This window comes from Salmo salar, chromosome ssa09, assembly GCF_905237065.1.
Source record: "Salmo salar chromosome ssa09, Ssal_v3.1, whole genome shotgun sequence".
Taxonomy (NCBI): Eukaryota; Metazoa; Chordata; class Actinopteri; order Salmoniformes; family Salmonidae; genus Salmo; species Salmo salar.
In genome coordinates, this window is record NC_059450.1 from 92376605 (window position 1) to 92403650 (window position 27046).

Consider the following 27046-nt stretch of genomic DNA (forward strand, 5'->3'; position numbering starts at 1 on the left):
CATGGGAATCAAACCCACAACCCTGGCGTTGCACACACCATGCTGGCGTTGCACACACCATGCTGGCGTTGCACACACCATGCTCTACCAACTGAGCCACAGTAGCTACCTTATCTACAGTAGCTACCTTATCTACAGTAGCTACCTTATCTACAGTAGCTACCTTATCTACAGTAGCTACCTTACCGGCAGCTCTGTGAATTCCACATGTCACGATGATGCTTAATGTAGTGTTATTATTCTGTCATTTTGTATAATGTTGTCTGATGAAAATGAACCCTTAAACATTGTAATCTCTGAAGGTAAATTGACTGGGCTTTCAGTAAATTATCCTTTAGACTCATGGATGAACCATGATACACAGTAGAGTAGAGTAGAATAGAATATAAACTACTGGAAGTCAATATTGCTATTAATAATATTAGGGATAATTCATTCAAAGCACAGGTTTACCGTGTCAATTTACCTTCAGAGATTATAATTTAAGGGTTCCTTTTAATTTTAAGGGTTCATGTCAAGGGTTCATGTCAAGGGTTCAAGGGTTCATTTTCATTTTAAGGGTCCATGTCAAGGGTTCAAGGGTTCATTTTCAACTCCATTTCGAATTATGTGGTGGTACAGTGTAAATAACAAATCCCAGGTAAAATGATTTCCAGAGCTTCTATGACATAAATTACTGAGTTGGTGACTAAAGTAAAAAACAAACTGAAGTAATAATTGTCTCAAAACAAACCTCATTAAATAAGCATATAACAAATAACCGGAAGCCTTTTGAGATCTCAATTAGCATTTTGGCATCATTTCACTACTCTTTCCCAGAAATGTCATCTTCATCGTTTATACTCCGAGCAGCGTTAATTAATTTTCCCTCTAAACAGGATGATTTTTATTCAAATGAGGTAGGCTTCCTCCTTAGCACACCTGTGCTGCATGAGCTTCTTAATTAAAAGTGGAATCCTGTACATTTTTACATCCGCAAGCAGACAGTGGTAATGTTACCAAATATTGAGCAAGGTAGCAGTGTGTTAATTAATGTTATAACGAGAGGAGACAACAGGTTACCTGGCTGTGAGTCTCCAATACAGGCTGGGTTCAAATACTCAACACTTTGAGCTCCACCATATGGGCGGTTTGTACTTTTTTTCACTATTCTATTTGTCCGTCAAGCCAGGCAAGCTCAATCACAGATAAAGGACAGATAACGTAATTGAAATATAGACATTATTTCAGATAGTATTTGGACCCAGGTCTGGTGAGCATCTATCCAATATCCTCAGAGTTGTTGGAAGGCTCTCTGGGTAATATAACCTGAGCAGTGCTCTGTTATTGTGTTGTACACTGATGCCTTTGTAATACCACTAGGAGCTATTTCAGCCACACCCGTTGCTTATATGTGTATAAAATCAAGCACACAACCATGCAATCTCCATAGACAAACATGGTAGTAGAATGGCCTTACTGAAGAGCTCAGTGACTTTCAACGTGGCACTGTCATAGGATACCACCTTTCCAAGTCAGTTAATCAAATTTCTGCCCTGCTAGAGCTGCCCCGGTCAACTGGTGGTGGTGATGATGGTGGTGATGATGGTGGTGATGGTGGTAGTGGGGTGGTGATGGTGGTGGTGGTGGTGGGGTGGTGTTGGGGGTGGTGATGGTGGTGGTGATGGTGGTGGTGGTGGTGGGGTGGTGATGGTGTGGGTGGTGATGGTGGTGGTGGTGGTGATGGTGATAGTGGTGATGGTGGTGGTGATGGTGGTGGTGGGGGTGGTGATGGTGGTGGTGGTGGTGATGATGGTGATGGTGGGGGTGGTGATGGTGATGGTGATAGTGGTGATGGTGGTGGTGGTGATGATGGTGGTGGTGGGGTGGTGATGGTAGTGGTGGTGGTGATGGTGGTGAAGGTGGTGATGATGGTGGTGGTGGTGGTGATGGGGATGGTGATGGTGGTGGTGGTGGTGATGGTGGTGGTGGTGGTGATGATGGTGGGGGTGGGGTTGGTGATGATGGGGGTGGTGGTGGTGATGGTGGTGGTGATGATGGTGGTGGTGGTTGGGCTGGTGGTGATGGTGGTTATGATGGTGTTGATGGTGGGGGTGGTGGTGATGATGGTGGTGGTGGTGATGATGGTGATGGTGGGGGTGGTGATGGTGGTGATGGTGGTGATGGTGATAGTGGTGATGGTGGTGGTGGTGATGATGGTGGTGGTGGGGTGGTGATGGTAGTGGTGGTGGTGAAGGTGGTGATGATGGTGGTGGTGGTGGTGGTGATGGGGGTGGTGGTGGTGATGATGGTGGTGGTGGTTGGGCTGGTGGTGATGGTGGTTATGATGGTGTTGATGGTCGGGGTGGTGGTGATGATGGTGGTGGTGATGGTGATGGTTGGGGTGGTGATGGTGGTGGTGGTGGTGATGGTTGGGGTGGTGATGGTGGGGATGGTGATGATGGTGGTGGTGGGGGTGGTGATGGGGATGGTGTGGGTGGTGATGGTGGTGGTGGTGGTGGTGATGGGGATGGTGATGGTGGTGGTGGTGGTGATGATGGTGGTGATGGGGGTGATGGTGGGGGTGGTGATGATGGGGTGGTGGTGATGATGGTGGTTGTGGTGGTGATGGTGATAGTGGTGATAGTGGTGGTGATGGTGGTGGTGGTGATGGTGGTGGTGGTGATGATGGTGGTGGTGGGGGTGGTGGTGGTGATGATGGTGGTGGTGGGGATGGTGATGGTGGTGGTGGTGGTGATGGTGGTGGTGGTGGTGGTGGTGATGATGGTGGTGGTGGGGGTGGTGATGATGGTGGTGGTGGTGATGGTGATGGTTGGGGTGGTGATGGTGATGATGGTGGTGATGGTGGGGGTGGTGGTGATGGTGGTGGTGATGATGGTGGTGGTGGGGGTGGTGATGGTGATGGTGGGGGTGGTGATGGTGGTGGTGGTGGTGATGGGGATGGTGATGGTGGTGGTGGTGATGGTGGTGGTGGTGGTGATGATGGTGGTGGTGGGGGTGGTGATGATGGGGGTGGTGGTGGTTATGATGGTGTTGATGGTGGGGGTGGTGGTGATGATGGTGGTGGTGGTGGTGATGGTGATGGTTGGGGTGGTGGTGGTGATGGTTGGGGTGGTGATGGTGGGGATGGTGATGATGGTGGTGATGGTGGTGGTGATGGTGGTGGTGGTGGTGGTGATGGTGGTAGGGGTGGTGATGATGGTGTGATGGGGTGGTGGTGATGGTGGTGGTATGATGGTGTTGATGGTGGGGGTGGTGGTGATGATGGTGGTGGTGGTGGTGATGGTTGGGGTGGTGATGGTGGTGGTGGTGGTGATGGTTGGGGTGGTGGGGGTGGTGGTGGTGATGATGGTGGTGGTGGGGGTGGTGATGGTGATGGTGGGGGTGGTGATGGTGGTGGTGGTGATGATGGTGGTGATGGGGGTGATGGTGGTGATGGGGGTGATGGTGGGGGTGGTGATGATGGGGTGGTGGTGATGATGGTGGTTGTGGTGGTGATGGTGATAGTGGTGATAGTGGTGGTGATGGTGGTGGTGGTGATGGTGGTGGTGATGGTGATGGTGGTGGTGGTGATGGTCGTGGTGGTGATGATGGTGGTGGTGGGGGGTGGTGGTGGTGATGATGGTGGTGGTGGGGGTGGTGATGGTGGGGGTGGGGGTGGTGATGGTGGTGGTGGTGATGGGGATGGTGATGGTGGTGGTGGTGGTGATGGTGGTGGTGGTGGTGATGATGGTGGTGGTGGGGGTGGTGATGATGGGGGTGGTGGTGATGATGGTGGTGGTGGTTGGGGTGGTGATGGTGTTGATGGTGGGGGTGGTGGTGATGATGGTGGTGGTGGTGGTGGTGATGGTGATGATTGGGGTGGTGATCGTGATGATGGTGGTGATGGTGGGGGTGGTGGTGATGGTGGTGGTGATGATGGTGGTGGTGGGGGTGGTGGTGATGATGGTGGTGGTGGGGGTGGTGATGGTGATGGTGGGGGGTGGTGATGGCGGTGGTGGTGGTGATGGGGATGGTGATGGTGGTGGTGGTGATGGTGGTGGTGATGGTGGTGGTGGGGGTGGTGATGGTGGGGGGTGGTGATGATGGGGGTGGTGATGGTTATGATGGTGTTGATGGTGGGGGGTGGTGGTGATGATGGTGGTGGTGGTGGTGATGGTGATGGTTGGGGTGGTGGTGGTGATGGTTGGGGTGGTGATGGTGGGGATGGTGATGATGGTGGTGATGGTGGTGGTGATGGTGGTGGTGTTGGTGGTGATGGTGGTAGGGGTGGTGATGATGGTGTGATGATGGTGTGATGGGGTGGTGGTGATGGTGGTGGTATGATGGTGGTGATGGTGGTGGTGGTGGTGGTGATAGTGGGGGTTGTGATGATGGTGGTGGTAGGGGTGGTGGTGATGGGGATGGTGATGGTGGTGGTGGTGGTGATGGTGGTGGTCCTTTAACTCATTAGCTTCAGCTTCCTCCACCGTGCATCCTTTAACTCTGTAGCTTCAGCTTCCTCCATCGTGCATCCTTTAACTCTATAGCTTCAGCTTCCTCCACCGTGCATCCTTTAACTCTATAACTTCAGCTTCCTCCGTGCATCCTTTAACTCTATAGCTTCAGCTTCCTCCACCGTGCATCCTTTAACTCTATAGCTTCAGCTTCCTCCGTGCATCCTTTAACTCTATAGCTTCAGCTTCCCCCACCGTGCATCCTTTAACTCTATAGCTTCAGCTTCCCCCACCGTGCATCCTTTAACTCTATAGCTTCAGCTTCCCCCACCGTGCATCCTTTAACTCTATAGCTTCAGCTTCCCCCACCGTGCATGTTAAGCAGCAGGAGGATCAGGTAGGATGTTCCCAGCCCCACATCCTGCAAATTAGCAGCTCCATTACCATCCATTTCCCTCCTGTAGTTTGGACAGCAGATGACAGAGCGGAACGCCAGGGCCTAAAGAGGATGGCCACGGACACAGTGGTTGAACAAGAATGGCCGTCTGGGACGCCTCAGATTCAAAACAACCTAGAGGTGGTTATTACAAGGAAGGATTACCCAAATTCTCCCTGCACGCTCTGTTAAGTTTTCCCTTTGTCGTCTCTGGACTAGTGACAGTCAGAGAAGTGCTCCCAACACGGCCTTCTACAGGTTGTACAAATGAGTGTACTAGGTCTATGTGACTCATTCCTATACCAGGATATTCTGACCTAGTTTAACACAGACACAATATGTCTAAGGTCCTGGATACTGGTTTGATGTAACAGCTAGTTACATCAAACTCAAGTCAAACATCTGTTGTGTCAAAAGCTGACTGTGAACCAGGCCATCAAGGAGTATACGTGTATAGTCACTTAACCTAAGTAGACTACAAGACTGCCTGTACAACATAGAGTTAAATCGATGCATTTATAAAAGTTGTAATCATAAGCATATGTACCAAAATCTGTTCTGTTATTTCGAGGCGCGCTAATCACCAAGCAGAAAGCTACATTTCTGTGGTCTCGTCTGTAAAAAAAACGTATGAATCTGGAAGGATTTCACAGCTAATAATTCATAAGCGCTTGCTAATCTCACTCTAGGAGTCTAATTAACGCATCATTAAAAGCATAATTCTGATAATTATAATTTCTCACGTTTTAAATGAGAGCGCCACAGAGCCGGGTAGAAAAGGGAAGGATAGGTGTCTAGCCGAGCTGGAGCCAATTTTTGGGGGTGGCTGAAACAGATTCTAAAGTAAAAAGGGGTGGGAGGGTGAGAAAACAAGCTAGGTTGTGTTTACCAGACAAGAAAAGCTCAAGAATACAAGGCCTGAACAGAGCAGACGTTTATTGTTTTAGAAGTGGATCAGTCGAAGCAAGTGATTCCTAATGTAGCAGAGTGATGCTGTTAGCCTTGATTATGCAGATTACTTTTTATTTTTAAGGATTTGTGCAGAGGACTTTTAATTTGAAGGAGTTGTGAAGAGGACATTCATTTTGAAGGAGTTGTGCAGAGGACATTCATTTTGAAGGAGTTGTGCAGAGGACATTCATTTTGAAGGAGTTGTGCAGAGGACTGGGTCAAGAGGTGATTCATTTATTTTGTATTATTTACATTCTTTGTGTACTATTTTATCTGCTGTCATTTCATTGGATGTAAAAGCACTACAGTGTATTAGCTCATGTTTAAAAGTGTTTAATGTCAGGTTTGATAGGGCATCCTTGGTTGGTTTGGTCCATTTATAATGTCAGGTTTGATAGGGCATCCTTGGTTGGTTCGGTCCATTTATAATGTCAGGTTTGATAGGGCATCCTTGGTTGGTTTGGTCCATTTATAATGTCAGGTTTGATAGGGCATCCTTGGTTGGTTTGGTCCATTTATAATGTCAGGTTTGATAGGGCATCCTTGGTTGGTTTGGTCCATTTATAATGTCAGTTTTGATAGGGCATCCTTGGTTGGTTTGGTCCATTTATAATGTCAGGGTTAATAGGGTTTCCTTGGTTGGTTTGGTCCATTTATAATGTCAGGGTATATAGGGCATCCTTGGTTGGTTTGGTCCATTTGTTTGGTCCTGTTGCTTTTCCTTTTATCGTCCTCTCTCGTCTGCCTATCCCTGGGAGAAGGTACAGTATGTTGTCCTCGGCTCATCTATTTTTAAGTGTCAAATATGTAAATGCTCTTTAAGTGGGAGAAATGTTTTGTCATTTGTATGAATATATTTTGCTGTAATTATCATTGTATATAATAATTTCTAACGCACGATCACGTTTAAAAAGTTTATTTAGCTTGCTAGCAGTGTTAGCTGCACAGCCTGTTGAGTAGCATGGTGTATTGTTGCCATGTACTTAGTGGTTGCTATGCCCGGACAGGTGCGTCAGACCTGACACTGCAACCTGTTTTTGTCAACTCTCTGCAGGCATGTTTGAATATAATTTATAATAAGAATTGCAAATAATAACTTTTATATTTTACACCTTAGCCAAATACATTTAAACTCAGTTTTTCACAATTCCTGACATTTAATCCTCGTAAAAAATTCCCTGTCTTAGGTCAGTTAGGATCACCATTTTATTTTAAGAATGTGAAATGTCAGAATAATAGTAGAATGATTTATTTCAGTTTTTATTTACTTCATCACATTCCCAGGGGGTCAGAAGTTTACATACACTCAATTAGTATTTGGTAGTGTTGCCTTTAAATTGTTTAACTTGGGTCAAACATTTCGGGTAGCCTTCCACAAGCTTCCCACAATAAGTTGGGTGAATTCTGGCCCATTCCTCCTGACAGAGCTGGTGTAACTGAATCAGGTTTGTAGGCCTCCTTGCTCGCACGCAATTTTCAGTTCTGCCCACACATTTTCTATAGGGTTGAGGTCAGGGCCACTCCAATACCTTTACTTTGTTGTCCTTAAGCCATTTTGCCACAACTTTGGAAGTATGCTTGGGGTCAATGTCCATTTGGAAGACCCATTTGCGACCAAACTTTCAACTTCCTGACAGATGTCTTGAGATGTTGCTTCAATATATCCACATACTTTTCCTTCCTCATGATGCCATCTATTTTGTGAAGTGCACCAGTCCCTCCTGCAGCAAAGCATTCCCACAACATGATGCTGCCACCCCCGTGCTTCACGGTTGGGATGGTGTCTTCGGCTTGCAAGCCTCCCCCTTCTTCCTCCAAACATAACGATGGTCATTATGGCCAAACAGTTCTATATTTGATTCATCAGACCAGAGGACATTTCTCCAAAAAGTACGATCTTTGTCCCCATGTGCAGTTGCAAACCTTAGTCGGGCTTTATTATGGAGGTTTTGGAGCAATGGCTTCTTCCTTGCTGCGCGGCCTTTCCAGCATCTTCACAAGGTCCTTTGCTGTTGTTCTGGGATTGATTTGCACTTTTTGCAGCAAAGTACGTTCATCTCTAGGAGACAGAACACGGGTGCGTGGTCCCATGGTGTTTATACTTGCGTACTATTGTTTGTACAGATGAATGTGGTACTTTCAGGCGTTTGGAAATTGCTCCCACGGATGAACCAGACTTGTGGAGGTCTACAATTTATTTTCTGAGGTCTTGGCTGATTTCTTTTGATTTTCCCATGATGTCAAGCAAGGAGGCACTGAGTTTGAAGGTAGGCCTTGAAATACATCCACAGGTGCACCTCCAATTGACTCAAATGATGTCAATTAGCCTATCAGAAGCTTCTAAAGCCATGACATCATTTTCTGGAATTTTCCAAGCTGTTTAAAGGCACAGTCAACTTAGTGTATGTAAACTTCTGACCCACTGAAATTGTGATACAGTGAATTATAAGTGAAATAATCTGTCTGTAAACAATTGTTTACTTGTGTAAAAAATTACTTGTGTCATGCACAAAGTAGATGTCCTAACCGACTTGCCAAAAGTGCATGGGACCACAAAAACGAGTTTTAATGACTCCAACTTAAGTGTATGTAAACATCAAACTTCAACTGTATTGTGGTGTGCTAGGTGCACGGCATCTGTCTATTCTTGGGAGAAGGTGCATCAGAGCATGTGCACAAGAGCTGACACTGCAACCAGTTGTCAACTCTGCAGGCGGCAAATAAATCCCCACAAATCGCTCCAGTTCTCAGTGATGTTATTTCAGACATATTGCCAGTTAAGCTACACTAATGTGATTATTCGCATGCACCACATCCAGAATGACCATAAGGAGGACGACTGTGTGTTTTGTGGGGTCCTTTCATTTGAGGTCCACTTAGCTAGTTACCTGGTGAAGTCTGGCCATGTCCGAATACCCATACTAGCGTAGTACATACTTAAACTGCATACTATATACACTCATCGTTGCATACTATTTAGCACGTACCATTTAGTAACAAGTATGCAGTATGCCACCTCCGCAACACAGTAGCGGCTTCTGACTGGCTAAGTAGGTAGGGGCGGGGCCGAGTGCGGGTGGATTTTTCTAGATTCAGAGTCGCGTAACATTAACCAGCCTGAAAATAGCTCATTTCCAATCTGAGAAATTTCTCTAAACTCTGAATAGAATAGGAATGGAGTTATAGGCCTACTCATGCTCAGGCTTAGTGACTTGACAAGTTAAATAAAAGCTGGTTATAGGCAGACTATCACATTCAACCTATAGTGTAGCCCACATAGCCCATCTATCCTATTAAAAAAGGACTGAAGACTGAAACAGATCATTTGGTTCTATTTCAACATATTTATTAGTGAAAGCAAAGTGTTGTAACATATATAAATTAAATCAAATAGCCTAGTACACACACCAAAACATTTCAAATGTTCAAATCAAAAGGCTATTGCACAGAAAAGTCTGGACAGTCGGGTACATCGCAAATTCAGAAACGCTGGACAACAAACTAAAGCACTGATAATTGGGAACGAGATCAGAATGACTGCTAAGGCTTGATCCATCAATTAAATAATTAAATAGGTAGCCTAGCCTAGAGAACTAAATCAATCCATATGTTCAAATCAAAAGGCCTGTTTAACATGACATCAATAACACAGCCAAATTCCGAGTCCCCTGTGCCGACACATTCAGAAATCAAAAGATGGTTTAGTATTTAGTTTAAAAGCTCTGATGAAGACCAAGAGAACAGAAAACACTTTTCAATGAGAACAGAAATCCAGTCCAGCAAGCGCCAGGACCGTCTCCTAAAGTTGATTCAGATGCGGGATCGAGGCACCACCAGTACAGAGCTTGCTCAGGAATGACAGCAGGCAGGTGTGAGTGCATCTGCACGCACAGTGAGGCAAAGACTTTTGGAGGATGGCCTGGTGTCAAGAAGGGCAGCAAAGAAGCCACTTCTCTCCAGGAAAAACATCAGGGACAGACTGATACTCTGCAAGGTACAGGGATTGGACTGCTGAGGACTGGGGTAAAGTCATTTTCTCTGATGAATCCCCTTTCCAATTGTTTGGGGCATCCAGAAAAAAGCTTGTCCGGAGAAGACAAGGTGAGCGCTACCATCAGTCCTGTGTCATGCCAACAGTAAAGCATCCTGAGACCATTCATGTGTGGGGTTGCTTCTCAGCCAAGGGAGTGGGCTCACTCATAATTTTTCCTAAGAGCACAGCCATGAATAAAGAATGGTACCAACACACCCTCCGAGAGCAACTTCTCCCAACCATCCAGGAACAGTTTGGTGACGAACAATGCCTTTTCCAGCATGATGGAGCACCTTGCCATAAGGCTCGGGGAACAAACAAAACATAGATATTTTGGGTCCATGGCCAGGAAACTCCCCAGACCTTAATCCCATTGAGAACTTGTGGTCAATCCTCAAGAGGCGGGTGGACAAACAAAACCCCACAAATTCTGACAAACTCCAAGCATTGATTATGCAAGAATGGGCTGCCATCCGTCAGGATGTGGCCCAGAAGTAAATTGACAGCATGTCAGGGCGGATTGCAGAGGTCTTGAAAAAGAAGGGTCAACACTGCAAATATTGACTCTTTGCATCAACTTCATGTAATTGTCAATAAAAGCCTTTGACACTTACGAAATGCTTGTAATTATACTTCAGTATTCCATAGTAACATCTGACAAAAATATCTAAAGACACTGAAGCAGCAAACTTTGTGAAAATGTATATTTGTGTCATTCTCAAAACTTTTGGCTACGACTGTACAATGCGATACTCGTGATAATTTTAATGAGAAAACTAAATGACTTATCCTACTGTATATTTGAACCCCATCGCAAAAGCTTCACTAGTCGGCGTCTAAGTAGCACAGTTTTGTTGTTTGGCTAGTTGAAGAGAATTAAGGCCTATCACTCACAGCCCACCTCTTCCAAAGCATTGTGGGAAAAGTGTGCATCTAATTGTGTATAACATCCTGGCACTTAAACCATACAATTGTTTAAAAAATATATATTTTCGCATACTGAGAATGCGTTTTTTTCCACAATTCATTGATTTCGATAGGGCATCCCCATGTTTAATTGATCAGCTGTTGTCAAAGCCAAAGTGAGTATGACATCCCGGCATTTAAAGTATTCTCGATTTTCAAAATGTCGCATTCTATTAAACTTTATGTTTTCGCTTACTCAAAAGGCCTACTATTTAGGATGCAAGTAAAGAGCCCCACATTGGAGGTGTCATAATACCCATAAAACCTAGTGGTCAAACAGGGAAATGGTTCCAATAGTTTTATAGAGCCCCACAGTGGAAGTGTCATAATACCCATAACACCTAGCGGTCAAACAGGGAAATGGTTCCAATAGGTTTATAAAGACCCACAGTGGAGGTGTCATAACACCCATAAAACCTAGCGGTCAAACAGGGAAATGGTTCCAATAGTTTTATAGAGCCCCACAGTGGAGGTGCCATAATACCCATAACACCTAGCGGTCAAACAGGAAAATGGTTCAAATAGTTTTATAGAGCCCCACAGTGGAGGTGTCATAACACCCATAAAACCTAGCGGTCAAACAGGGAAATGGTTCCAATAGTTTTATAGAGCCCCATAGTGGAGGTGTCATAATACCCATAAAACCTAGCGGTCAAACAGGGAAATGGTTCCAATAGTTTTATAGAGCCCCACAGTGGAGGTGTGATAATATCCATAACACCTAGCGGTCAAACAGGGAAATGGTTCCAATTGTTTTTCCACCCTTTATTTTTTCCAATAGGGGATTTTAGAAACACTTAAAATAAGGGCTGTGTTTCGTGTAGGCTTACCCTGGCATGACGTTATATATTGATAAGTGTTTCTAAAATCCCCTATAGGAAAAAATAATGGTGGAAAAACGATTGGAACCATTTCCTTGTTTGACCGCAAGGTTTTATGGGTATTATGACTCATACTGTGGTACTCTATGGGTATTGGGACACAGCCAGTGCCTCTTTGCTGTTGAGGTGCTTCCATTGTCAGGCCCAAGGCCATGTCTCTTCGTCTGTGCTGTGGTTGGCGCAGTAACGATCAGGATGATATTGTTTCAGCTACTTCTCTTTAGATTGTACAGTATTAAAGTGCTACTTTTGTCACAAGGTGGAAAGGTGACAGGTTCTAGGTGTGGTATTGAGAAGGAAGCAAGAAGCAGAGGTGACAGGTTCTAGGTGTGGTATTGAGCAGGAAGCAGATGTGTCCGGTTCTAGGTGTGGTATTGAGCAGGAAGCAGAGGTGACAGGTTCTAGGTGTGGTACTGAGCAGGAAGCAGAGGTGACAGGTTCTAGGTGTGGTTTTGAGCAGGAAGCAGAGGTGACAGGTTCTAGGTGTGGTACTGAGCAGGATGCAGAGGTGACAGGTTCTAGGTGTGGTTTTGAGCAGGAAGCAGAGGTGACAGGTTCTAGGTGTGGTATTGATCAGGAAGCAGGAAGCAGAGGTGACAGGTTCTAGGTGTGGTTTTGAGCAGGAAGCAAGAAGCAGAGGTGACAGGTTCTAGGTGTGGTTTTGAGCAGCAAGCAGGAAGTAGAGGTGACAGGTTCTGGGTGTGGCATTTAGCAGGAAGCAGAGGTGACAGGTTCTAGGTGTGGTTTTGAGCAGGAAGCAGAGGTGACCAGTTCTAGGTGTGGTATTGAGCTGGAAGCAGGAAGCAGAGGTGACAGGTTCTAGGTGTGGTACTGAGCAGGAGGCAGAGGTGACAGGTTCTAGGTGTGGTTTTGAGCAGGAAGCAGAGGTGACCAGTTCTAGGTGTGGTATTGAGCAGGAAGCAGGAAGCAGGGGTGACAGGTTCTAGGTGTGGTATTGAGCAGGAAGCAGGACGCAGGGGTGACAGGTTCTAGGTGTTGTATTGAACAGGTATCAGGAAGCGGAGGTGACAGGTCCTTGGTGTGGTATTGAACAGGAAGCAGAGGTGACCGGTTATAGGTGTGGTATTGAGCAGGAGGAAGCAGAGGTGACAGGTTCTAGGTGTGGTATTGAGCAGGCAGCAGAGATGACAGGTTCTAGGTGTGGTATTGAGCGGGCAGCAGAGGTGACAGGTTCTAGGTGTGGTATTGAGCAGTGTGAAGCTGAGGTGACAAGTTCCAGGTGTGGTATTGAGCAGCAGGCAGCAGAGACACACAAACCATACAAAGAAACGAAACAGGGACACAGGAAGCAATGCAGCCCAAGAGGCAGTTTTTCAGTTTCTGAAGAGCTCACTTCAGCTCAAACAAATACAATAGCCATTTGTTTTTACCAAAATAAGTCTTCACCTGCTCTGTCAAAAACATGTGCTGCACCATGTCTCCAGACTTCATTCACTTCCTGTGGGTGGCCCCCAAGAAACACAAAACGGGGGTTTAAATACATGCAGCTCAAGTCACATGGCCAGGCATGCAAATATGTCACAGCTATGCAGTGGGAAACCGTCATTCAGGGCGGGTGGGGAAGTGCCCCACCTGTTTGAGCCGCCCCACCTGTGTAGCTAAATATATATATACATAATTATATATATATACAGTACCAGTCAAAAGTTTGGACACACCTACTCATTCCAGGGTTTTTCTTAATTTTTTACTATTTTCTCCATTGTAGAATAATAGTGAAGACATCAAAACTATGAAATAACACATATGGAATCATGCAGAAACCCAAAAAAGTGTTAAACAAATCAAAATATATTTTATATTTGAGATTCCTTAAAGTAGTCACCCTTTGCCTTGATGACAGCTTTGCACACTCTTGGCATTCTCTCAACCAGCTTCATGAGGAATGCTTTTCCAACAGCCTTGAAGGTATATTGTATCCAAGAAAGTAATACTAAGTGTATGTTCTGTAGATGTGGGTGGTGTATAATGTAGGGAGAAATATGTTTTGAACGGTCATCCAACTCGGAATTCCAAGTCGGAAACTCAGGCCTCTTTCTAGAGCTCCGCCCTGAAGATCACTAACGTCATCATGATTCAGCCTTATTTTTTTCTGAGTTCCCAGTTGTCTTGAAAGCACCATAAATCCAGAGAATGATAGACTTTGATGACAGTTTGATGACAAAATGTTCCCAAGATGGACCGCTGTGCCACCTTCCTGTTCAAGTGAGTCCAAAAATGTATTGTATGCAGTTGCATAAATGATGTAATATCCCAGGGAGATATGTATACCGTAGCTAATAAAGTATTACAAAGTGTATGTTGTGTAGTAAGCTGTTAGTAGCCCATGTGCATCACCCTAATAATTTGGTTCATTTCCCCCTCAGAACTTAGCCTACTGTTCTGACTTGGTGGTGCACATAGCTTACAGCCTGTTTTAGAGAAATGTCATTATCAAATATTGTAAGAGCTTTCATTGTCTGTTTATATAGCCCATTTATTTATTCTACAGTTCTGACTTGGTATACAGAGAGAATACTGTAAGAACAGCCCATGTTCTGAGTTCTGTCGCTGTACATTTCAAAAGTGCTGAACAAATAGTTATATTGACTATGTCCGTCCTAGCTCGCTCATTAATGTCTTAATCGAAATAACGGATTGCCTCTTATCCACTCGTCATCCCCTTATGCCATAGTTTGTACATCTCAATAGTCATTAGAAAGCACATTAGTTTAAGCAAGTCAGCCATATCAGCTATGTTTTTTTAAAAGGTAGTAGTAAATGAGGCTGAATGAACTGTTTTGCTGCCAGACAAGGCTCCGCTGATAGCCAGGTATAACAGTGGTAAGGTGTTGGGACTCTGCTGTTGGGACTCTGCTGCTGGGACAACTTCACGTAGGCCCTAACAGTTTGTGGGCACCATTATAGTCCAATTAATGTATTGTTTAGTGTTGTGTAGTGGCTTTGCTGGCATGCATTGAAAAATCTTTTGGTTGAATTTGCCCCAACAAGATTTACATAATAAAATCGCCACTGAACCTGTGACACTTCAGTATTATAATTGTTAAAGATGTAGACGCAGGCTATTTCCTTTCCAGATATAATTTGCATATTGGTCCCTGATTTATAGTGTTTGTATTATGCCATCACAAGGTGTGGTGGTGGTGTAATCGTCAACTCAACAGCTGTTTCCCATGATGCACAGTGGCAGTCGCCCAAATCAATTATTCCACTTCCACCCTCAATTCTGTATCACTCATCAGACGTGTGAAAAGGTATCAACCTCACTCTGCTGTCCTGTTACCTCCAGATGCATCACACACCACATGGACTGTGGGACACAGCCTGGATGAGTCACACAAATTGCACCCTTTTCCTTATTTAGTGCTTATATAGCCTGATAGGCCCTGGTCAAAAGTAGTGCACTATAAAGGGAGTAGGGTGCCATTTGGGATACAGTTCCTGTCTGTCTGGAAGGAAGTTGCATCCGCCTTCTGTTGTCTGTATGGGACCTCGGTGTTGTACTGTAACTCCCCCACAGCAGACAGTGTGGTTAAATACCTTTTCACACCAATTTCCCCTCTGAAAATAACACATCTTCAGAAACCTACAATCAAAAAGTTCATATTTATCTCCATTCCTACTTATTGGGATGTATAAACACCTCTACTACCTAACTATACCTCTACCTGCCTAACTATACCTCTACCTGCCTAACTATACCTCTACTACCTAACTATACCTCTACCTACCTACCTATACCTCTACTACCTAACTATACCTCTACTACCTAACTATACCTCTACTACCTAACTATACCTCTACCTGCCTAACTATACCTCTACTACCTAACTATACCTCTACCTGCCTAACTATACCTCTACTACCTAACTATACCTCTACTACCTAACTATACCTCTACTACCTACCTATACCTCTACTACCTAACTATACCTCTACCTGCCTACCTAACTATACCTCGACTACCTAACTATACCTCTACCTGCCTAACTATACCTGTACTACCTAACTATACATCTACCTACCTAACTATACCTCTACCTGCCTAACTATACCTCTACCTGCCTAACGATACCTCTACCTACCTAACTATACCTCTACCTGCCTAACTATACCTCTACCTACCTAACTATACCTCTACCTGCCTAACTATACCTCTACTACCTAACTATACCTCTACCTACCTAACTATACCTCTACCTGCCTAACTATACCTCTACCTGCCTAACTATACCTCTACTACCTAACGATACCTCTACCTACCTAACTATACCTCTACCTGCCTAACTATACCTCTACTACCTAACTATACCTCTACTACCTAACGATACCGCTACCTACCTAACTATACCTCTACCTGCCTAACTATACCTCTACTACCTAACTGTACCTCTACCTGCCTAACTATACCTCTACTACCTAACTATACCTCTACTCCCTAACTATACATCTACCTACCTAACTATACCTCTACAACCTAACTATACCTCTACTACCTAACTATACATCTACCTACCTAACTATACATCTACCTACCTAACTAAACCTCTACAACCTAACTATTCCTCTACCTGCCTAACTATACCTCTACCTACCTACCTAACTATACCTCTACTACCTAACTATACCTCTACCTGCCTAACTATACCTCTACCTGCCTAACTATACCTCTACTACCTAACTATACCTCTACCTACCTAACTATACCTCTACTACCTAACTATACCTCTACTACCTAACTATACCACTACCTACCTAACTATACCTCTACCTACCTAACTATACCTCTACCTGCCTAACTAAACCTTCACCTGCATAGATGTGGGTGGTGTATAATGTAGAAAGAAATATAACTTTTAACTTTTCTGAAACTTTCCTCTGATTGGCTTTAGAGCTGAAACCAGTCTATTGTCTCTCCCACCGTCACACCTGGCGCTGCTCTGGAGGTGAGATTTTCGCCACCTCAGGTGTGGAGAAATTGTCGCTTCTTTTCTGTCACCCCCCCTTTTCCAAAACAACACAAGTGTTCTGTATAACAAACGACACAAACAAACTGTGAATTGCAACAAGAAGAACTGAAGTTTGGTAGAAAAGAGAAAGTTATTTTAACGTTCATGGATGTGTGACTTTCCTAAAATGGACACCGTACATCTGAAATGTTGTATTATAAGGTACAGGATACATTCTGTGCAGTCAGGCTTGTATTTCTTTATTGTCATTCTCTTCTACCTAGACAGGGGAAGAGCCGTGACAAGAAACCCTGTGGCCTCTCTGACACATCTATCTTGGGGAACATGTCGTAAGGTGGGGAGGTCGACCGGGAGAACATCCTGGAGCAGACCGGGAGTCTCAGAGTCCGCCTCTCCCCGCTGGCCTCGCCTGAGTCCAACCTGTAGCGGAGACGCCTCAGTCTGGAAAGGAAGGAGGACCTGAAAGAGACCCTTCTCCCCCTCCCTTGGCATTGGGAATGTTGGAATGGGAACATTTGGAATTTACTGGAAGTCTGAGTCCCGATGGTGCTCCCTGCTGTAGATGTCTCCTCCAGGGGACCCTGACGGGAGTTGTGTCCTCGTCCTGGGTCCAGCAGACACTCCCTGGCCTCCTGGCCGTCCTCCAGGTCTCCAGTCTCACAGGTGAGGATGGATGCAGGGAAATAGGATACTGATCTGATGTTATTGCTGCACTCTGGGTTGGGTAGATGGAAGGGAAAGAGAGAAGGTGGGAAAGAGAGTTTTCCACTTGTCTATTGTCTGGATGTAATTCTGGTGATCTCTCTGTTTTCTGTTCTCCATCAGAGCTCAATGCTTTAATGCAAAACACACTACACTACTGTCCCTCCTTATCGCTATCAAATGATATGAAAGTATACAATTGCGAAAGTGATCAAGCAAATCTATTTAAAAAAAAAAGACTGACAAATACTTTCTAAGAGACAAAACCACTAAGAGACAACTCTACCAACTGTGGCCCAGTTGGTAGAGCATGGTGTTTGCAACGCCAGGGTTGTGGGTTCGATTCCCATGGGGGGCCAGTATGAAAAAGAATGTATGAAATGTATGCATTCAATACTGTAAGTCGCTCTGGATAAGAGTGTCTGCTAAAATGTAAATGTAAAATGTACAAAGACATCATACCAGCTGTAGTGATGCTGACGCAGTCTGAGCTGTCTGCTGGTACAGATGGTGGTGGAACTGAGTCCAGCACTCCAGAATTCTCCTCTCCACAAGATGGATGGTTTGGCTCCCAATGCTTTACCACCGGCTGCACACACAATGGACACAGTACTCAACACACCAACCCCAACACAATGGAGAGGGCCAGTCACTCACTACTCAACACACCAACCCCCAACACTGTTCTATTCTATTCTAGAACTGCCGTCATGTTCCTGTCTTAAAGGACTGACCTGAACAGAAGGTGGTAAGCAGTGTGTGTCACTCTCCCAGCTGATGTGGCTCTTGGTGCAGATGGAGGATGAGGGTTGGAAGTGGGATTGGGATTGAGGCTGGGTGAGGGAGTGGGAGGGAAGGTTGGAGGGCTGGGAGAGGCTTGTGGAGTGGGAGAGAATGGTGGAGGGTTGGGAGTGGGAGAGGGATTTGGTCTGGGTGAGGGGTTGGGAGTAGGTCTGGGTGAAAGATTGGGAATGGGTTTGGGTGACAGGTTGGGAGTGGGATGGAAGGCAGCTACTCTCTCTGTACAGCCTGAAAGACACTTCCACATGTCCACGCTTCTTTAGCTTCTTCCTCGGCTCAGAATTGAGGACATACCACCTGAAGAAAAAAAAAAACCTGTTTTCTTGCTCTTCTTTTGTGAGTAGTTCACAGGTCACAGCTTTAAATGTATGTTTTGAATGAGCTATAGAGGTATAATCTCTATAGCGTACAGTATGCCACCAGATTGGGTAAATCATATACATTACATCCTGTACATTACATTTTTATATATTACTGGTCATCTGTAGCTCAGTACGTAGAGCATGGCTCTTGCAACGCCAGGATAGTGGGTTCGATTACCGGGTCCACCCATATGTTAAAAATGTATTCACGCATGACTGTTGGATAAAAGGTATATATTTACATTACATCAGTTGAAATCAGTTTTTCTCAACTCACTCTTTGTTCCCGTCCTTCTTCTTGACAACATCCTCCAGCCTGAAGCTCACAGTTCCCAGGAACTTATCAGGCAGGGCCAGTAGGGAGCGTCGGTGGTGGATGGTCAGGGTCAGGGCTGCGGCGGTGGCATCCCGGGGGGCCGAGGAGGGCAGGGGGAAGGTGAGCTCACAGTTCCAGTGGGGGGTCAGGGTATCGTGGATGACAGGGGTGGTGATTCTCCTCTGCCCCAGCTGGAGGATAGCGTAAGGGTTGCTGCCCCCATGAAAGGTCTTAGCTCTGAGGCCAGTGGCCCTCAACACAGTCACAGCCAGGTGGGAGGGTGGACCTTCCCTGTACACTGAAGTCACTGCCAGATTGGCCTGTGCTCTACTCCCCTCACTCTCCACCACAGGACCTGATGACATCCTGCAGGGGATGAGGGTTAGAGTTAGGGTCAGGAACCCTACTGTATGTACAGTATCTTATAACTCATCATTCCAAATTGTGAATCAATCTGTGTTATTATTATTCTGTCTAGTCTTCTGTTTTCATTCCTGTGTTTGGCTCCCCCAACAGCCGATGCTGAATGACTCCGGAACTGTAATAACAGGAGTTATTGATGTCATAATGGATGTTCTTAAGAAGGAAGATTCTCCATGGTTCTACCTGAGGTTTAATATTCTGTGTTCATTGAGTAATAGGGATATTAATAGCTTTCTGTTCTCATACACACCATCCCAAGACTGATATATTTTTTATCCATAGATAACAATCTCCAGCTCTTGTGAGTTTTGGTTAACCAGTTGCCACAACATTGTCTTGAACAACCTCTGAAAACATCACTTCAAAATCACCTGCTGATTGAAATATGATTTCAGAAATGAGGTTGTAATGTGTAAACAATAATTAGTCATACCAGTTTCATGTCCATCTGTCTCTTAGCTAAATGGTGTAGCCACAAAAAGAAAGTTAAACCTCACACTGCATCACACAAATACACTAATTAGTTGCTAGTGAAGCTGTTGAAAGAACAAGGCATTTTGGATATAACAGACAGGATACAGCTGAAAACCTTCCATCCTGTTTCACATTGTTTGGAAACCTACAGTAGATTTGATAATAAATAGTTCACTGGTTGTGTTTATGTGTTAATAAACACCTCGGCTGGCCAGGCACTGCAATATTGCATACCTGATGCCCTTCCCAATCCTCCCGTTTATAAATGTGTCTTTGTCAGTGTGATCTTATAGTAGTAGTAGGCTCTGTATGTGTGACAAAATCCCCCCACCCCTCCCCTTGCCTCCTGTCCCAGTCCTCATCTTGGAGCAAAACCCTGCCAAGCCAGGACACTGGAAGAACACTGGTCTGTTGTGGTTGGATGACGCTCAATGATCAAATCTCAGACCGCCATAGTAAGAAGAAAAAAGCAAAATGAGCGTTTAGGCGCTAGTGTGAATTGCCTTTCGCACCAGACAGATTTTTGTCTCCCCATTATGGTTCCAGCTAGCGTTCTTAGTGCTGATTCTCTCAGCGCGTTGTGTGGATTGCACATGCTCCCTCTGTCTAATGAGGCAGCATTAGCCAGAGAGAAGCAGTAATTAGACCAAGCGTCAGAGACGAGGAGTCAGGGACAGATGGCATGCAAAGACAAGTCTCTCTACCCTTTCTCCTCAGACTTCTTGTCCCTCTCTCAGAGGGGAGACAGACGTGTCACTTGTCATTCTAACCTGCAGTTTGTCATCTGTTGATAGTAATGTAAGGGTGTACAATGAGATGGTATGTGAGTAATTACTCGCTTGTCTTGTCTGTGTTTTTATATGCTTAGCCTGTTCAAGAAAACTGTAGTATGTGTAAAGTATAGGCCTGCTGTTTGTACATTAGGGTGCAGTCTGGAAATGCAACATTTCTAGCTGTAGCGAGGTGTTGATTGGCAGCGATCAATCATGAATTTTGAGAATACATTTACCAGTAGCTAAACACATTTCTCTCTCAGGTGTTATTGACGCTGATTCCTAATGAACAAATGTATCAGTCTGTGATTCAGGTTTCTTCACCAGTTCAGTTGAGGGAAGTCTCTATTAATAATACATGCTCTGTGACAGCGCTACTGAACCCTGTTAGAGTCTCTAGTTATGACTGTACATAATGAGCCAGCCAGCCCAGGATCTGCCTTGCGTCCCAAATGGCACCCTATTCATAGGGTCCTGGTCAAAAGAAGTGCACTATGTAGGGAATAGGGTGCCATTTGGGACAAAATCCGGGACACTGTCACACTTCAACGTGTGTTTTATTAGTGTATTGTTTATGGTCATTTATTGTTCATGTATTGAAATATTGCAACGTGTTCTGAGTTCGCAACCGTAGCACATTGAGTTAATTAGACTGTTCAGAATTGTGTTTGCGAAAAAAAGAAGTGAGTGGAATGTTGTTGACAGCCAATCAACATCTCACTTCAGTACAGAACAGTGTAAATAGTATGACAAATGAATGTATGACAAAATATTCCAAGCCATGCATGTTGATTGCATCATTATCATATAATTGTGGATTCATGGGAATCACACCAATAACAAAACTACTTGAACTTCCGTAGAAGACATTTACTTTATTCAATAAAACTGTTTGTACTGATGATACAAAGGTTATATCAATGTCTAATGTACAGAGCTGTATTATAACTATAATAAATCTAACCCTAGCTTCATGTCCAAACACCGGCTCAACCCAAACCCCAGACATTACCCTAACACCAACCTTAACCCTAGACATTACCCTAACACCAACCTTAACCCTAGACATTACCCTGACACCAACCTTAACCCTAGACATTACCCTAACACCAACCTTAACCCCAGACATTACCCTAACACCAACCTTAACCCTAGACATTACCCTGACACCAACCTTAACCCTAGACATTACCCTAACACCAACCTTAACCCCAGACATTACCCTAACACCAACCTTAACCCTAGACATTACCCTGACACCAACCTTAACCCTAGGCATTACCCTAACACCAACCTTAACCCTAGACATTACCCTAACACCAACCTTAACCCTAGACATTACCCTGACACCAACCTTAACCCTAGACATTACCCTAACACCAACCTTAACCCCAGACATTACCCTAACACCAACCTTAACCCTAGACATTACCCTAACACCAACCTTAACCCTAGACATGACCCTAACACCAACCTTAACCCCAGACATTACCCTAACACCAACCTTAACCCTAGACATTACCCTAACACCAACCTGAACCCTAGCCATTACTCTAACACCAACCTTAACCCTAGCCATTACCCTAACACCAACCCTAACCCTGAGACTAAAACTGTAATAAGTTAATTGTCTATGTGGAATTCTGATATATACAGTTGAAGTCGGAAGTTTACATTCACTTTAGCCAAATACATTTAAACATTCGTGACATTTAATCCGAGTAAACATTCCCTGTCTTACGTCAGTTAGGATCACCATTTTATTTTACGAATGTGAAATGTCAGAATAGTAGTCGAGAGAATGATTTATTTCAGCTTTTATTTCTTTCATCACATTCCCAGTGGGTCAGAAGTTTACATACACTCAATTAGTATTTGGTTGCATTGCCTTTAAAGTGTTTAACTTGGGTCAAACGTTTCGGGTAGCCTTCCACAAGCTTCCAACAATAAGTTGGGTGAATTTTGGCCCATTCTTCCTGACAGAGCTGGTGTAACTGAATCAGGTTTGTAGGCCTCCTTGCTCGCACACGCTTTTTCAGTTCTGCCCACAAATGTTCTATGGGATTGAGGTCAGGGCATTGAGATGGCCACTCCAATACCTTGACTTTGTTGTCCTTAAGCCATTTTGCCACAACTTTGGAAGTATGCTTGGGGTCATTGTCCATTTGGAAGACTCATTTGCGACCAAGCTTTAACTTCCTGACTGATGTCTTGAGATGTTGCTTCAATATATCCACATAATTTTCCTCCCTCATGACGCCATCTATTTTGTGAAGTGCGCCAGTCCCTTCTGCAGCAAAGCACCCCCACAACATGATGCTGCCACCCCCGTGCTTCACGGTTGGGATGGTGTTCTTCAGCTTGCAAGCCTCCCCCTTTTTCCTCCAAACATAACGATGGTCATTATGGCCGAACAGTTCTATTTTTGTTTAATCAGACCAGAGGACATCTCTCCAAAAAGTACGATCTTTGTCCCCATGTGCAGTTGCCAACCGTAGTCTGGCTTTTTATGGCGGTTTTGGAGCAGTGGCTTCTTCCTTGCTGAGCAGCCTTTCAGGTTATGTCGATATAGGACTCGTTTTACTGTGGATATAGATACCTTTGTACCTGTTTCCTCCAGTATCTTCACAAGGTCCTTTGCTGTTGTTCTGGGATTGATTTGCACTTTTCGCACCGAAGTACGTTCATCTCTAGGAGACAGAACACATCTCCTTCCTGAGAGGTATGACGGCTGTGTGGTCCCATGGTGTTAATGCTTGCATACTATTGTTTGTACAGATGAACGTGGTACCTTCAGGTATTTGGAAATTGCTTCCAAGGATGAACCAGACGTGTGGAGGTCTACATTTTTCTTTCTGAGGTCTTGGCTGCTTTCTTTTGATTTTCCCATGAGCAAAGAGGCACTGAGTTTGAAGGTAGGCCTTGAAATATATCCACAGGTACACCTCCAATTGACTCAAATCATGTCAATTAGCCTATCAGAAGCTTCTAAAGCCATGACATCATTTTCTGGAATTTTCCAAGCTGTTTAAAGGCACAGTCAACTTAGTGTATGTAAACTTCTGACCCACTGAAATTGTGATACAGTGAATTATAAGTGAAATAATCTGTCTGTAATCAATTGTTTGAAAAATTACTTGTCATGCACAAAGTAGATGTCCTAACCTACTTGCCAAAACTATAGTTTGTTAACAAGACATTTATGGAGTGGTTGAAAAATGAGTTTTAATGACACCAAACTAAGTGTATGGAAACTTCTGACTTCAACTGTATATAGCTCCCGCACCTGGTCCCCCTAGCTGTCCCTGTCTCAGGGGTGCACCTGGTCTCCCTAGCTGTCCCGGTCTCACGGTACACCTGGTCCCCCTAGCTGTCCCTGTCTCAGGGGTGCACCTGGTCCCCCTAGCTGTCCCTGTCTCAGGGGTGCACCTGGTCCCCTCGCTGTCCCTGTCTCAGGGGTGCACCTGGTCCCCTTAGCTGTCCCTGTCTCAGGGGTGCACCTGGTCCCCCTAGCTGTCCCTGTCTCAGGGGTGCACCTGGTCCCCTTAGCTGTCCCTGTCTCAGGGGTGCACCTGGTCCCCCTAGCTGTCCCTGTCTCAGGGGTGCACCTGGTCCCTTAGCACACGCACATGCACACACACACCTCTCCAGCCTCTGACAGCACCTAAATGAAGGACCAGTTCACACTGCAGCAGACTCCCTCCATTTCACACCTTGACTGAAGCCTTCTGAATCAGCACACTGAGGATTCAATGATCCCTGTGCTTGTGTGTGTTTAATGGTCCCTCCCTTACTCCCCTCCGGAGACGCCTTCCAAATCCTGACAGCCTTTCTTTCTTTGGCTTTCTAGTGTTGCATTTTTTCTTCCCTCTTTGTCAGTGCTCCTCCACCCACCCTCCCCCCTCGTCACTGAGCAGTTCAGTCAAATTCTTAGAGTCTACATATTCTTATAGTCTATATATTCTTATATACTTCAGCATATTCTTATAGTCTACATATTCTTATAGTGTACATATTCTTATAGTCTACACATTCTTATAGTCTACATATTCTTGTTGTCTACATATTCTTGTAGTCTACACATTCCTATAGCCTTCAACATATATTTATAGTCTACACATTCTTATAGTCTACATATTCTTATAGCCTACATATTTGTGTAGTCTTCATATTCTTATAGTCTACATATTCTTGTAGTCTACACATTCTTGTAGTCTACATATTCTTATAGTCTACATATTCTTACAGTCTACATATTCTTGTAGTCTACATATTCTTGTAGTCTACATATTCCTATAGCCTTCAACATATATTTATAGTCTACACATTCTTATAGTCTACATATTCTTGTTGTCTACATATTCTTATAGTCTACATATTCTTATATCCTTCAACATATTCTTATAGTCTACATATTCTTATAGTCTATATATTCTTATAGTCTACATATTCTTATAGTCTACATATTCTTATAGTCTGTATATTCTTATAGTCTACATATTCTTATATCCTTCAACATATTCTTATAGTCTACATATTCTTATAGTCTATATATTCTTATAGTCTACATATTCTTATAGACTACATATTCTTATAGTCTACACATTCTTATAGTCTATATATTCTTATAGTCTACATATTCTTATAGTCTACACATTCTTATGGGCTACATATTCTTATAGTCTACACATTCTTATAGCCTATATATTCTTATAGTCTACATATTCTTATATCCTTCAACATATTCTTATAGTCTATGTATTCTTATAGTCTACCTATTCTTATAGTCTACATATTATTATAGCCATCATATTCTTATAGTCTATATATTCTTATAGTCTACACATTCTTATAGTCTACATATTCTTATAGTCTACATATTCTTATAGTATACATATTCTTATGGTCCACATATTCTTATAGTCTACATATTATTATAGTCTTCAGCATATTCTTATAGTCTATATATTCTTATAGCCTACACATTCTTATAGTCTACATATTCTTATAGTCTACATATTCTTATAGTCTACATATTCTTATAGTATACATATTCTTATGGTCTACATATTCTTATAGTCTACATATTCTTATAGTCTTCAGCATATTATTATAGTCTGTATACTCTTACAGTCTACCTATTCTTATAGTCTACATATTATTATAGCCATCATATTCTTATAGTCTATATATTCTATAGTCTACACATTCTTATAGTCTACATATTCTTATAGTCTACATATTCTTATGCTCTACATATTCTTATAGTCTATATATTCTTATAGCCTTCAGCATATTATTATAGTCTATATATTCTTATAGTCTACACATTCTTATAGTCTACATATTCTTATAGTCTACATATTCTTATAGTCTACATATTCTTATAGTCTTCAGCATATTCTTAAAGTCTATATATTCTTATAGTCTACATATTTTTTATATCCTTCAGCATGTTCTTATAGTCTATATATTCTTATAGTCTACATATTCTTATAGCCTTCAGCATATTCTTATAGTCTATATATTCCTATAGTCTACATATTCTTATAGTCTACATATTCTTATGGTCTACATATTCTTATAGTCTATATATTCTTATAGCCTTCAGCATATTATTATAGTCTACACATTCTTATAGTCTACACATTCTTATAGTCTACATATTCTTATAGTCTACATATTCTTATAGTCTACATATTCTTATAGTCTTCAGCATATTCTTTAAGTCTATATATTCTTATAGTCTACATATTTTTATATCCTTCAGCATGTTCTTATAGTCTATATATTCTTATAGTCTACATATTCTTATAGCCTTCAGCATATTCTTATAGTCTATATATTCCTATAGTCTACATATTCTTATATCCTTCAACATATTCCTATAGTCTATATATTCTTATAATCTACATATTCTTAAAGTCTACATATTCTTATATTCTATATATTCTTATAGTCTACATATTCTTATAGTCTACATTTTCTTATAGTCTACACATTCTTATAGTCTATATATTATTATAGTCTACATATATTTATAGTCTACAGATTCTTATAGTCTACATATTCTTACAGTATACATATTCTTATGGTCTACATATTCTTATAGTCTATATATTCTTATAGTCTATATATTCTTATAGCCTTCAGCATATTCTTATAGTCTATATATTCTTATAGTCTACATATTCTTATAGCCTTCAGCATATTCTTATAGTCTATATATTCTTATATCCTTCAGCATATTCTTATAGTCTACATATTCTTATAGTCTACATATTCTTATAGTCTACACATTCTTATAGTCTACACATTCTTATAGTCTACATATTCTTATAGTCTACATATGCTTATAGTCTATATATTCTTATATCCTTCAGCATATTCTTATAGTCTACATATTCTTACAGTCTACATATTCTTAAAGTCTACACATTCTTTTAGTCTACACATTCTTATAGTCTACATATTCTTATAGTCTACATATTCTTATGGTAT

At 43.1% G+C, this 27046-nt stretch overlaps 1 protein-coding gene and 1 pseudogene across 1 annotated transcript; both read right to left on the bottom strand.

Moving 5' to 3' along the window:
- Nucleotides 1-2022: 2022 nt before the first annotated feature.
- LOC123744805 (mucin-2-like) lies at nt 2023-3887 on the bottom strand (annotated as a pseudogene).
- A 13041-nt stretch (nt 3888-16928) lies between these two features.
- LOC106612250 (uncharacterized) lies at nt 16929-19378 on the bottom strand. Its single transcript, XM_014213245.2, has 4 exons — nt 18837-19378; nt 18131-18494; nt 17859-17985; nt 16929-17409 (listed from the first exon to the last, which is right to left on the bottom strand). The coding sequence occupies exons 1-4, from the start codon at nt 19238-19240 to the stop codon at nt 16940-16942; spliced, it is 1365 nt and encodes a 454-aa protein (XP_014068720.2). The 5' UTR covers nt 19241-19378; the 3' UTR covers nt 16929-16939.
- Nucleotides 19379-27046: the final 7668 nt, after the last annotated feature.